At 36.9% G+C, this 13,287-nt stretch overlaps 1 protein-coding gene across 6 annotated transcripts in view; it reads right to left on the reverse strand.

The window, feature by feature from the left end:
- Window positions 1-329: 329 nt before the first annotated feature.
- SPATA6 (spermatogenesis associated 6) overlaps window positions 330-13,287 on the reverse strand; it is a 40,126-nt gene continuing 27,168 nt past the window's right edge. For 3 of the 6 annotated variants that reach the window (XM_054833785.1, XM_054833783.1, XM_054833782.1), the window contains 3 exons: window positions 8,124-8,223; window positions 4,331-4,419; window positions 330-581 (listed from right to left, as the gene is read on the reverse strand). In XM_054833785.1, the coding sequence (XP_054689760.1) occupies window positions 401-581; window positions 4,331-4,419; window positions 8,124-8,223 (370 nt within the window). In that variant the 3' untranslated portion in view covers window positions 330-400. The remainder of the gene's footprint in view (window positions 582-4,330; window positions 4,420-8,123; window positions 8,224-13,287) is intronic. The other 3 variants (XM_054833787.1, XR_008578067.1, XM_054833786.1) reach the window with 3 other exon arrangements.

A 13,287-nucleotide genomic window follows, 5' to 3' on the forward strand; every position in this document is an offset into this window, starting at 1 on the left:
CTGTTTATGTTACTAAACAGCTTTAATTATTTAATAAGAATTTGCTGCAGCTGAAACCTGAGTTGATGTCAGACTGGAATGTCCAGCAGACCTATCAGTCTTCAAATGACTATCTTTTCATAGTCTCAAAGGAGCAACACCACCTTGATTAACTGTGGAGGGGCTTAGTTGCTGGGTTTTTTTGGTTTTGTTTTTTTTTTAGGGGGGACGGATGACACACGACGTGCACAGGGGGATGTGAACAGTTTCCTTTTGGCAACCCAGGCCAAACCCCCATTTCCCCAAAACCCTCCCCAACACAATTACACCTTAAAAACAGAGTACAAATATTTGTTATATAAAAAAAGGCTTCATTACAAATATGAACACTGTGTACTGTGCATTTCCAGGTGAATTGCTATCAGGAGTCCGTTTTTTGGTCTGAAACAGTGCCAGAAGCTTTTAGGTACATGTTTCTATATATTTTCTCGAGACTCTCCTCAAAGATCGCTCTGTGAGGCTTCCCTTTGTATACAGCTGCATGACTAGACCAATATTCACCATTATCCAAGTGAACAGTAGTGTTCTGCTGCACTGGTGAACTGTCAACAGAAAGAAGATAAGAAGTAATTATCAAATCAAGATAAGGAAGAGGAATCAGAAGCACAAAACCTGCACAAATCCAAATGTAGAGCTGCTAAACACAGATTATCTTTCACAAATTGAAACAAACACTGCACTGCAGCTACTTCTAAGAAATGGGAGCCCTACATTACTTAGTCACACAAATTCTCTCCCACTTATCTGAGTACACTTGATAATACCTCCCAAATAGAAAGAGAATTAATTTTCAAAGAGCATGCAGTAATTTTGCTGTACTTTGATAGGCAGTGTGACTAGGCACTAAGCCTATGCAAGAGCAACACAGTAAGATTTTTGTGTCCTTTGAAGGTCAAAATGTAACTACAAGCAGCTATTTCAATATGAAGACAATCTATCAGAGGTATATTAAATTACTGTGGTTGCAGCTGTAAAGTGCTCTGTCGGAAGCATCTTGGATTAAGTATTCTACCAAATACATTATGATATAGTGGCAATCGAGTGTTCATTCCCCACCCCATCTTCCGTGTCACTGTTTCAATACTAAACACAAATACAGACTCATATTTCAGTTGCTTTGACAAATTATTTCCTAGATCTATGAAGTGACATTTATTCTCCAGAAATCTTTATAAAACACTGACAAATCTGAAGTATGTATATCTAAACTTCATGACTATCTCCCTTCTCTTGAAACTTTCAAAACAAAGCCTTGTATCATATAATTAAATAAGCCATTTTACTGTAACAAAGCATGAAACACGTAGCTCAAAAATCATAAGAAAATAATTACTACTGAGGTGACATTTTGCACATCTGCTCAGAGATTTAGGCACTTAAGACACTTAAAAATTAGGACTGAGTTATCTTCAGCCTTTCGTGAATGTTCTCAGTCTGGGAAATGAGACTAGAAATGCGAAGCTTACAGCAACCATCTTCACTTAGGAGATCGATTAAATTTCACAGGGAAGCGTTACATTTTCTTATATAGATATAATTTATTAAGGTACTATGGTCAAACCAGTACTTAAAACTTTGTCCTCAAGTTAATATCAGTAAACACATGTGACAAAATTGAAAGAAAGCTTATGTCAAAGGATTCACGAATATACTTTTAGCTAGCTGCATCAAAACACAAGGTTTTCACTTTAAGAAAAAATGATGAGGGAAGAAGAGGAAGATGTAGGATTCATTTTCTAAATTCAGATTTCTAAGCTTCCACTGTCTCATGGAAAAGAAAAGAAGGAATAGCTTTTGCTTTTAGATTTCTTACATTCAAATATTAGGGTTATGCCAATCTACACCACCTAAAACAACAAGATCTTTATGCGGCTCCAATATTAAAAAGGGAGGAAGGCCGCTTTCACACTTTTTCAAAAATAGCTCCAACATTTCATGTCAGTCAACAGCATGAAGAAAATTTTAAACCTGTTTATCATCCTGGAGAGAGTGAACTATGCTTCACAGTTTGGACACAAAGAAACCAACCTACCAAACAACATGATGAGTAGAAAAGTTATACAAGCCTGGGTTAAATGTAGACAAGTCAATACCCTGGGGACCCATCAACAAGTGAAGTTTTACCTCCTCCTTGCTGCAGTTCATGTTACCTCACCTCCCGATGGAGAATTCTCAGGCCAGCAAATAAGCACAGCACTAGGAGAGGCAGTTGTAACTAAACAACAAACAGCTCTGACACTCTTTCCCTTGGAACCCGCTTCCTGCAGTCAGCCTTGTGCTTGCCTTTTTTCTGCTAAAAGCTTAATCTATATAGACACCTCAAAATCCAACCACTTTGCAGGAAAGACTCAAAAAACCCCAATAGTAACTTTTACAAGTTCCTTATTCTAATATTGACAAAGACTTAAAAAAAAAAAAAAAGACATAAGCTTCATTTTCCCTTTTTCTGGGGGGGAGGTGGGGTGGGGGTTGTGGGGCAGGTGGTGGGGGTGGGGAGGATGTGTGTTTGTATATATTTCCATTAGCCAGTCCCTGCACATTGAGATACTTAGCACTGGACAAAGACACAGCCAAGCTAGGTTAGAGTCCCTCTCCTGCCTCAACTGGAAACCAGCTGACAACCTGAGCTAAGCAATCTGGGAATTACACTCACAAATCATATTAACAGCAGGATTTCTGCACGCAACTCCCTGTTCTGAAATACCTGTCATATGCTTTTGTTCCCTCATACATCTCCTTTAAGAGTCCCAGAAGTTCTTTTCTGAGTGAATCATATACTAAATATTTCACAAAACACGGACCTTTTCCTTACTCCCAGTGGTTTTCAATCATCTACTTTACTGCCAACATTTGGTCGACAGTACCATGTCCTTCTATGAACTCTGTCTCTGTCCTTGTATCCTGTTTATGAGCACTGTGGCAAACACTCAGCAATCAGACTGTCCTCGAGTCCTTTTATGTCTCACCCTTCAGTGAATGGGACTAGTGCTGCCGGCCTCTAAACCCAAGGAGCAGTCCTTTCCCAATTTGAGTGCCACATTTCATATCCCATCAGTTCTTGATTCTGTAGTATTAGGATTTGTTTTTTCTTTTTTCATGGTCTGCAGTTTCAGCATCAATCTCAAAGTCCCAAAGCTGCCTCAAAACAAAAACTTGCACTTTCTCTCTCAAAAACATATCCTACACAATTTAATTGCAGCAGCTGTCAGGACAAAGGATAAAGGAGCAAAAAGGCTACACGCAGAATACAGGAGTGAGCACAGGTACAGAAATACTCACAACTTCAGTAGCAACTTCACCTACATGTGAAAAATCTAAGACTATCTAGATCCCTTGCGCAGAGGTGACTACAATTTACAGGCATTTTTTAAAACGCCAACAGATCACAAATTAACTTTTTAGAGCTTAGTTCTTGCAAGTAGAAGTTCACTATGATACCCATACTGAACTACCCTCCTTTCAGTAGTATTCAGTAGCAATTGAGGAAACACTTTTTACAAAATATTGCATCACATTTAATTATCAAAATAAAACCTTTTTTTTTTTGGTTTAATGTTTTACATTACTTAGTATCTTTTCTCCAACAAGTATCTGAAACATTCTACAAAATACTGTGTGCATACATTGAGAACATAAATATTGATAACTTCTACTACAGAAGTTGTCAAAATCAATTCATTTCATGTCTTAAGTAAAATATTTGAATGAAACCTTAGTCATACATGTGAGGAGTATACAGAATAATTAACCTACATAAACCTGGTTTCAAGATGTTTTCTGAAATATCGCATGCTGAATCACTAAACCATAGTATATATATTTGCTGTGGTTTTTTTTAAGATGCTTCTCTTTTCCAAATATGTGTTTGGAAAAACAAATCACAGCAAAACAGCTGAAAACTATATTCTAAACAATCTTCAATTTATTTTTGCACTCCCGCAGTTTTAAGAAAAAATAAGCAGTTGGTTATTTTTAAAGTGACATTTGCTCTCTGGCTAATAAAATCCAAAAACTACTGCCCAAGGATCATTTTTACGGCCCAGTCCAGTTCCAAAATCAGTGTTTTCTGAAGACTATACTGAGACAGTGCCAAACAGCATGAAAGGCATAATGATAGTTAACTGTATTTTGCTTTCAGGTGAAAAAGCTTGGTAGGACTAGCTCCTACAGAAGCCTTTTCCCAGTGCAGTGTATTACATAGCTCAAAAGAGAAAGAGAAATTGTTAGCTAAATTTAAAGGGCAATATCATGAGTATGACTGTTCTGTCTTGGTCAGAGAAAAACTCCATACCCGCTCTGCAGTTCACTCATGGATAAGGGTGCTTTATGCGAAGATTCTCTTGTCTTAATCAAGTCTCCTTTTGATGAGTTACTCTCATCCTAAAAAAAACAGAAATCAAATTCTCATTACCTTGGTTTCTGGTTACTATGATCTCATTTCAAAAATACTTTCCTTCCACTTAGTAGAAGACTATTAAAGTGCTTACATTTCTTGGGGGAGAAAGGGACAAAGTGTAATGAGCCAAATGCCATTTATGAACACTTTTAATTAAATTCAGTACAACTCAGCTAATAATTTTCAGGTAATAAACTGGAAAGAATTTCTAGACAGTGTAGATCTAAAGAACTATGCAGACAGCACATCTTCAATAATCCCCAACAAACATGTTGGTTAAACGTTATGAAACCTAGTGCTCACTGACTTACTTTCGTTTCTTGCAGAAGAGGGGAAAAAGAACCTAAAACTTATTATTTATTAGCTTATATGAGCTATTGTTATCCATTTAATGCATTTTACCAGACAGAAGCATTCTACGCATCTGGATACTTCGATTCCATATACAGGTCTGGAAACATGTGTACCCAACTTTAAAAAACATCTATAATACACTTAATGACCCTTCAGTGGTATTCTTAGGAGTCTCTAGAAAACAGTCTTACCTTCCACATGCTATCTAGACGTTAATTAACCCATATTTGCCCTCTTAGGTAAGTAAGAAACAAAACACCTCATGTGAAGGGAGCCAGTTGCTCATCTGAGACAGGATGATAGAAATTCCACCACACACATCTACGTTCACTAGACTCTGAAGAGCAAAGACACTACTTAAGAGGTGATATTAAGTGACACTTTTAGCAGAAGCCAATTGCTCTAAGGATTAGTAAACAAAATCATCTTTCATGCTATAGAAGAAATAACCAGAAAAAAAAGACTGTGCAGTAAAAATAATCACACTTGCTGGTAATGGAAAACTGGGAGAAAAGACAGTAAATAAGTGGTAGATGGCAATAAGATGCAGAGCAAGCTCAAAGGCAGGCGTAGGGATGAGGAAAAACCTAACACAATTTATTGTGGTGAAATACAAGGTAATAAGTGTGTTTGTAAACAGGAAAACTCTCTTCATTCAGCAGTCACAGACTACAAAGCACTGAAGAAGAAATGGGGTACAGTGGTAAATAAAACTCTGCAGCATTTGCCAGAGGCAAATTATGTTCTGGAAAGCAAAAAAAGATGGAAACATTACAATACTGTCAGAATGTCACAGCAGAAAGCTACAGTGGACACCCTAAGGAATCTGCAGCAGACCTCCAATCACACTATTTTTACACAGCACTATGGCAACGAAATTTTGGAAAACACAGCTGGATGCTTCTGGGAATGGTTATTTAGCATTAGGCTCTTTGGAATGAAACAGAATAAGAGATACTTTTTAACCTTTCAAAGTTTGGAAGAGGATCCAGACTGGAGTCAAAATCTACTCACCACATTGCCAGTGCACTTGCTCTACTATTCCCTCACTTTCAAGACGACCCGTTTACCTCATCCATCCACTGCGTAACGACGCAGTCTAGATTTTGGGCCATCTGGGAAAGCACAACCAATCCAGGTGTATTTTACAGTACAGGTAGACCTGATTTTTTTTAAGCATGTCAGCTGCTGTTAGCCCAGCTTTCACAAGTTAGCTGTACACGATTATCAAACACCGTGAGACTTCTCTGTAACATCCTCCCATTCCTTTTGCTCAGTGAAAGAAAATGAAGTGAGAAAAATTATCCTTTTCTAGCTTTGTTCTGACCAGGTTGGTAATTAAGGACTCAAAAATCTTACCCAATACCCTGATATCTGGAATTTAGGGCAGAAACATGAAGTTTTCCAGCAGGACAGGAAACAGAAAAGCATGATGTCTGATTATTAATCCCATTAAGTATTCAGCAAGTGTTTGATACTGGAAGTGAGAAGGTATGCTAAGAGAAAGCCAACAAGAAGCACCACACTTCAAGAATCTAACATCATGCTTGCAAATTTGTGTGCATTTATGCAATATTGCAGTAACAAATGAATACTAGCATATGTGTCAGTCATTCTAGAGTAGAATGTCTTAAATTATATAAGTAAAATAAGTAAATAGGAAGAAAATTATCAAATTCTCCTTTAGCCATTACTCTATTAAATAGTCTTTATGACTGTATGGAGAAACCATGTAACCAACCATCCAGCTCTCCTAACAAACTAGTAAATCTTTTATCATAAAGTCATGGTCTGCTGTTCGAGGAACGTAGTCAAGGACCACTGGAGACAGTTCAGGCTGTGCAAACTTTCATTACATGTAGGTGCTGGACCGTCATGAAATTCAATTTGTTATCTTAAGTTCATTGAAACATCAGAGAAGCATTTGACATGATTTGTACCTATTTTGGAGTGGCTGAAACACAGAAAAATGTGATGAGCATCTTCTATGTGAGAGGCAGCAGCTCAGAAGATCATAATGTTCGCATACAAAGAGGTACAGCATGAACGAGATCAAACAGTCTCAGAATGCAGGAGAAGTTTTTTCAGAGTTCAAAACAAAAAGCATAACAACTAAGCTAAAAATGAAGATTGAACAGAAATGAGGAAATAATCAGAGAGCATACAGGCAACACAAGGGGCTGCCCAGGATGGCTAAATGTGGGGAAATAAATAAAGAAATCAAGACTTCAGAGCTAAGACAGATGATCTTCAGTACATCTTGCAGTGGTGGATTGAGACAACCTTCACTTCTGCCCCAGCCCTATGCCATGGGCTTACTGTCGTCAGTGGAGTCAATGCATTCCAGCCAGCACAACTCATATGCCAGCGTATGAGTGTTACACCAGCCGTTTCTGTGCTGAAGGGAGAGGTGGGGAGGCCAGGGCTCTCATGCTCTTTACCATGTTTCCCGCTGATACGGTAAGCTACAGCAGGTGGGCTGTGGGGGACAGTACTAACTTACAACTGCAGCAACATTCAAAAGCAGGAGAAAGTGAATTAAGATGTCTTTCTCCACTTTGAGACACTCGTGTTTCTTCTAACCCATCAATAACATTTTTGTGTTAGATTGTCAGACAAAAATAGTAATTTTATCAGAGCTCCTTATCTTAATCTTGCCTACCTCTTATCCTTACATCCTTTTCACTTACCTTTCTTTTACCTCACCACACACTTAAGATCCTAAGCTCTTTGCAGATGAACAACCTTGTTATTCAGTTTGTAAAATGCTTTGGCCAGGGAGATCCTTTGCCCCAACTAGGTTTCCTCAAAATTGCAATAGCAAAAATTTTTATCTGACTAAAACCACACTTCAAAATTCCATCAGACCCAAGGACAAAACATTCTGATCTTGGGCATAATCTCATTAGATAAAGAGGTCTGAAAGCCAGGTAATTAAGGCAAAAGAGCACATATCCGAAGAATAATATTAGCTCTACAAACAGCTGGACACAAGCAGCTGCTGATGTGCAGCTGCACAACATGTTAAGCCTTGATGTTCTACGGATCTGTAACTTTTTTTGCTTAAATTGGAAGTAGAGAACCAGATATTAAAAAAAGTAATTGTCCTCAATACCCTGTGAGAGGGTTACCTATACCAGCTGTCCATAAAGGTTACACATAAAGAGGCTACTGAAATCAGTGTGAAACAGTTCAGTTTATATACTGAATCCATATTTCTACAATCAAGGCTGCTTCAAAGGACAACATTATAATAAATCCAGGACTATAGGCAGAGTTCTCTTCCTCAGCCATCTTGGAGAAAAGAAAGGATTTAGTTTGCCATCAAACTTACAAATATTAGGCGCTGTCTAGCACTGTGTGTCCTTAAAATATTTTTCACTCTTTTATGGATCTCATCCCCATTTGCTGGTGAAGGCCATCCCGAGCTAAATCTGCAGGAGGAAGAGGAAAAACAAACAGAAGAGATATTTTCTTGTTGAAAAGCTCAAACATGCTTTTGACTCAGATTATTTTTTTTTTTTTTTAAATTATGAAGCATGCATTACTTGCTTCTATTTGGAACATGTATAATGTTTAGATTTGATTCTTTTTCTCCTCTGGGGTACAAGTAAAGAAACATTTCAATGCAGTGCATAAGCGGCATGAATCCACAATACCAACAGAAGATGTGAAACATAGAAAATGTTGACGATTTTGTAACTTGAGTAATATTTCTGTAATGTTTGCATTGTCCCTACAGAATAGAAAAGCTATACAGTTATTCTATTCCCAGTGATCAGGTTTCATTTTCCTCTTTTTAAAGGAAGTATTACAAACATGAAATTCTTTTCACTGGAATAGATCAACAAGAAGATAACTCCAATGTGTGCAAATTGGAAAGCCCATGGAGTTAAGAAACTGCAAATTCACAATTTTTATTTCACAAGATAAAACTGCATTTTAAATTGCTTTTTTACATTAAAAACCAGGTAGCTTGCTTGATGTGAGTGACTTAAAACCAACAGCTACCTTTGGATTTTACCCTTTTATGTTTTGCAGTACATTTTTTTCTACTTTACCAAAAAAAAACCCAACTAAACAACCAAACCCCTCATCCTTCTCAGCAAGTTCAGAAGCTGGCAGAAATTTCATATCAATAGTTATCCTTGGACTGTTAAGATTTTAACTAAGATTTTAAGAATAGGATCATTTACACAGAAACCTCCATTAACCACATATGTTAGTACATTCAAAAATGTATTATTGAAAAAAAAAAAAAAAAGGACAGATCAACATAAGGAAAGAACTATTGGAGAAAAGTTATGAAATGTTTACTTACACAATCTCATCACAGTGAATAGAAACAGGACACCAAATCAAGACTGTGCATCTTCATTTCAATGTTTCCTAACCTCTGAGAACCTGACTTTGCACCAAGAAAATAAAAACTCATGATGTGGTATCACGCTAATATGAATACAGGTCACCAGACAAGCTGCGAGCTGGTAAGCCATACCACTGCAATTTGAGCTAACGGAACAACAGCCAACAACAGTACCAGGCTGCCATACTCTGGGTGGATTAGGAGCACAAGAAACAGCAACATGCTTTGACAGTTGGCTTCACAAATTAGATGCAGTTGAGAAACATCATGACTGAACCCAGAGACTCTACATTGCACTCTGGATGGGTTTGTGGGACTGCAAGCCCTTCTGCCTTCTTTTCTCCAATTTATCACATCCCCTGTGTTATCCCGTCTATCACTCTGAAATCTCCATCCTGATCATCCCTGGCTTAGTTTACCTTCATTAAACTTCCAGAAATTCCAATAAAGCTAAATAACTGTACAGTTCCTTTCAAAAAGAACAAACCAAGCACACATAGAAAGGTTCAGTTCAAAAGGAGTAACTTGGCAACATTAATGGAAGCAGGATCCTGAATACGGAAAGTGCTAGGCTGCCTTAAAGGTTACAGGCAGGGCTGGGAGCACTTTGGATCTTTTGGATCATTCCTTCTATTACCAGAGAGAGAGAGAAATAGAAGTAGAAAGTGACTGGTTCTCTGCTATTGAATAACTTTCTTCTATTTCTTGTACCTTGGACTCACTTATTATTGTTTACCCTTCTGAAATATCTCTCTGTTCTAAAGAGCCTCAATATTTTCAGCCTATTTAATGAGTTTCTTTAAATCAAACCATCTATTTCTGAATGCTTCAATTTTTCTTCAGGAAACGGTGCCAAGAAATGACACAGTATTGGGAGAATATATCATATCATCTATAGGGGGATGTATTTTCCATATTTTTAATGACATTTAACATTGTTTATATTTGGATCATTACAGGCAAGAATTTTCACAAAGCTGCCCATAACATTTGTATTAGCATCCCGAACATTTAAAATTAATTTCAAACCCAACAGCATGTATGGCAAATCCATGCTGTTCAATTCTTTTGCATACTAGAATCTAACAATCTGTTGCACTAAAAGATCTCATATAACTTTTCCTAAAAGAAAGCAAAATGGTTTGTGAATTTTGTTAGGGGTGGAAAGCATTGCCGTTAAAGAAATAGAAGTCTGAGTCCTTTAAGCAGGCAGCAACATTCATTTCCATAACACAGTCAAACCTAGTTTGATGCACTGCACTACAATGCATGCGCTCTATCACTAGCAGTTAAAAAAAAGTTTGTTTGTTGTTTGTTTTTTAAAAAAAAAGAAGAGAGGTAAAGGAAGGGGGCTGGAGTGGTACCATCACCTTACGACTTCCCATTAACATTTACAAACATTTACTAATATTAAACAACCTCCCAAAATGCATCTTTAAAAATGTGCATCCTAGATGCAGTAAGAGTGAGTCATTTCCCATTTGACAAATAAAAGATAGATGCATGAAGTCATGGCATTTTCTCTTACTTATACAGCAGCTGCTGTTCTTCCAACATCCAGGTGGCTGGCATTGAGAAGAGAGGTTGGAATATATTGCCTTTGGGAAATAAATTTTATGAAATCTGTATGTAAGATTTCAGATCATTGTTATTAATCCTAAATTTACAAATATCCTTGGAGATAAATGTATTTACTTTTGGAAAAAAGAAAACTCAGCTTGCTGCTGTATTCATTTAGAAAATACGTGGCTATGCTTGCAAGAAAAAGAAGATTTAAGTACTTTATTCAAGAAGTATTAGATTTCTTTCTTCAGGTGATTTTATCGATCAATCCACTAGTGCGCGCTGTGGTATAAGAAATGCTAGCCACTCACACATACTGGAAACTTAACTTACCAAAAAAAAAAAAGGAAAAAATCAAAACCTCAAGTGTGATTAAAAACAGTATCAGCTGCTTTTTAATTAGTTTTTCTAGTATTGTTATTGTCTAATTTTAGTAATACTATAGAGTCTAATCCACATTTACAGTCATAATGTTAATATTTACACCAATCAAAACTCTTCACTAAAATAAAATAAAATCATGCCTGAAATGTAACAACCATAATCTGAAGTGAAACCTTTTTATGATATTCTAACTCTCCTATTGGAAATATTTTATAAAATAGGCTTTAGAGCACAGCTTCCTAAAGTATAAATAAAGGGATTCCATTTGCCCCAAATCACCAATAACAAGTTTTTTTAAATTACTAGCTACTTATTTATGTGATTAAGGTGTCACTATCGTATTGCAATGTTGAAAGGAAAGTAATTTCATTTCAATGACTGTTTGTCCTGATAAACGAAATAAACTTCTACAGCTGTATTCTTTGTCATACTTTCAATTTTCCCTGGGACTTGCAAACATTCTGCAGTTACATCAGTTTAAATTGTTTATTGATTCCAATAGATTGTATAAACACTTTGGAAATATAGCTCAGTGACCTAGAAAAAGCCAGATCAATCAGAGAACTTCTCAAGATTAATTTCAAAGATGTTGTGTCGAGTACGATCAAGGAAACAGAACCATTTTCCTTTGTAATGTGACTAAAGGCATTTATTTTCTTTTATGAGATAAGGATTTTTTTAAGGTCATAGAGACAACATCTACCTTGATGAAAAAAAGAAGCCAAACAGGCAGTCTAGATCTTGTGCTAAAGATTAAAGTTATTTTCATGTATAATTTTATCCATTAGGATGAAATACTCCATTAGAAATACAAACAGGATATATCCACCCATGTACTCTAGTCAAAGAGCAGCTTGCGAACTTGAGAGCTGTAATAAATAGGAATTTTCAAATGTCAGACAATCCAATCATCCACTTGCACATAGCAAAAATGTTAATATCACATTTCAGCAGGAGATACTAATACATTTCATATGAGTAGAATTAATGCAAAAGCCTACTGCAGAATATTTGCAATGCCTATCGTGACCCCTTCCTTCACCATCACACCTCCTAGCCTTGTGAACAACTCGGTGCATGTGGCCTCCATGCAGAATTCATCAGCTTCAAAGACACAGACTTTATGCTGAGCAAAACCACATACAAGGACAAACTATCAGAGGACAGAAATCAATGAAGTACTGTAGTACCAGATTCACAACTGGAGAGAATGCTACTGTAATTGGGGAGAAGAGGGAGAAAGAACTCTTAAAACCAAGTATAACCTGAAAAACCATAATCTGCAAGAACTTACACATGGAACAAGAGGGATGCTCAAGGAAACTAAATATATTTAATTCTGACATAGGAAAAAACCTCATAGGTTTTATATCCAAGCAGGCATTTATGCAGCGTTCACAGTAAGTGGAGAAGTTGCTTTAGTCTCATTTAAGAGGACATGAAGTGGTAATTCATTACTATGAACTTGGTTCTCGGTGTATACTGGTCTGTATGGAGGCACAATAGAAAGGCTGGGCTACACTTAAGAGTTTTACTGGTTGACTTAGTAAAGGAGGCAATTTTGGTTTGCTTTTTCTTAAAATGACTGATGGCTATGAACATTAGCGTAGATGCAGCTATACCAGTGTGAAAGTGGTTTAGAGACTATATTGATATATACCAGTTCCTGAATTGTAATGAAAACATACCAATGTACAAATATTCTAAGAATGTAAGGAGGAAGTATGCTGCTTTCAGAATGCCAGGATACTACCATGAAGCAGATACAATTACACAAAGACGAAGCCTTAAATCAAAGCACAGCAGCCTATATATTTGGAAGCAGAAGCTGACAGCTTAGCTGTGTACCCATTTGCTCTCCCTCTTCAGTAACAAATTATTAAAAAGTAAAAATTTCTCATCTTTTCTAAATAGTTTCTCTTACTTTCAAAAGCCCTGTTTACAGTTAGGCCTTGAAGCACCAGAGATACATTCAGTGCTGAGTTTTTTTAACTAGTACATGCTCTTTCCCCTCCTAAGCTTCCTATCTAGTCCTTAAAACTGGGGCAAGATACATCATCTTCATGTAAAAAGTGAATCCCAAGTGACACACAGCTTCCGAGATTTCAGGGAAGGCTCAATACTGTAGCTGAGCGGCTCCCCCAAAAAGGTTCAAGTCGTTCTGCTACTAGAACATTAGTATGTT

The sequence above is a fragment of the Grus americana genome, chromosome 8 (assembly GCF_028858705.1).
Source record: "Grus americana isolate bGruAme1 chromosome 8, bGruAme1.mat, whole genome shotgun sequence".
Lineage (NCBI taxonomy): Eukaryota > Metazoa > Chordata > Aves > Gruiformes > Gruidae > Grus > Grus americana.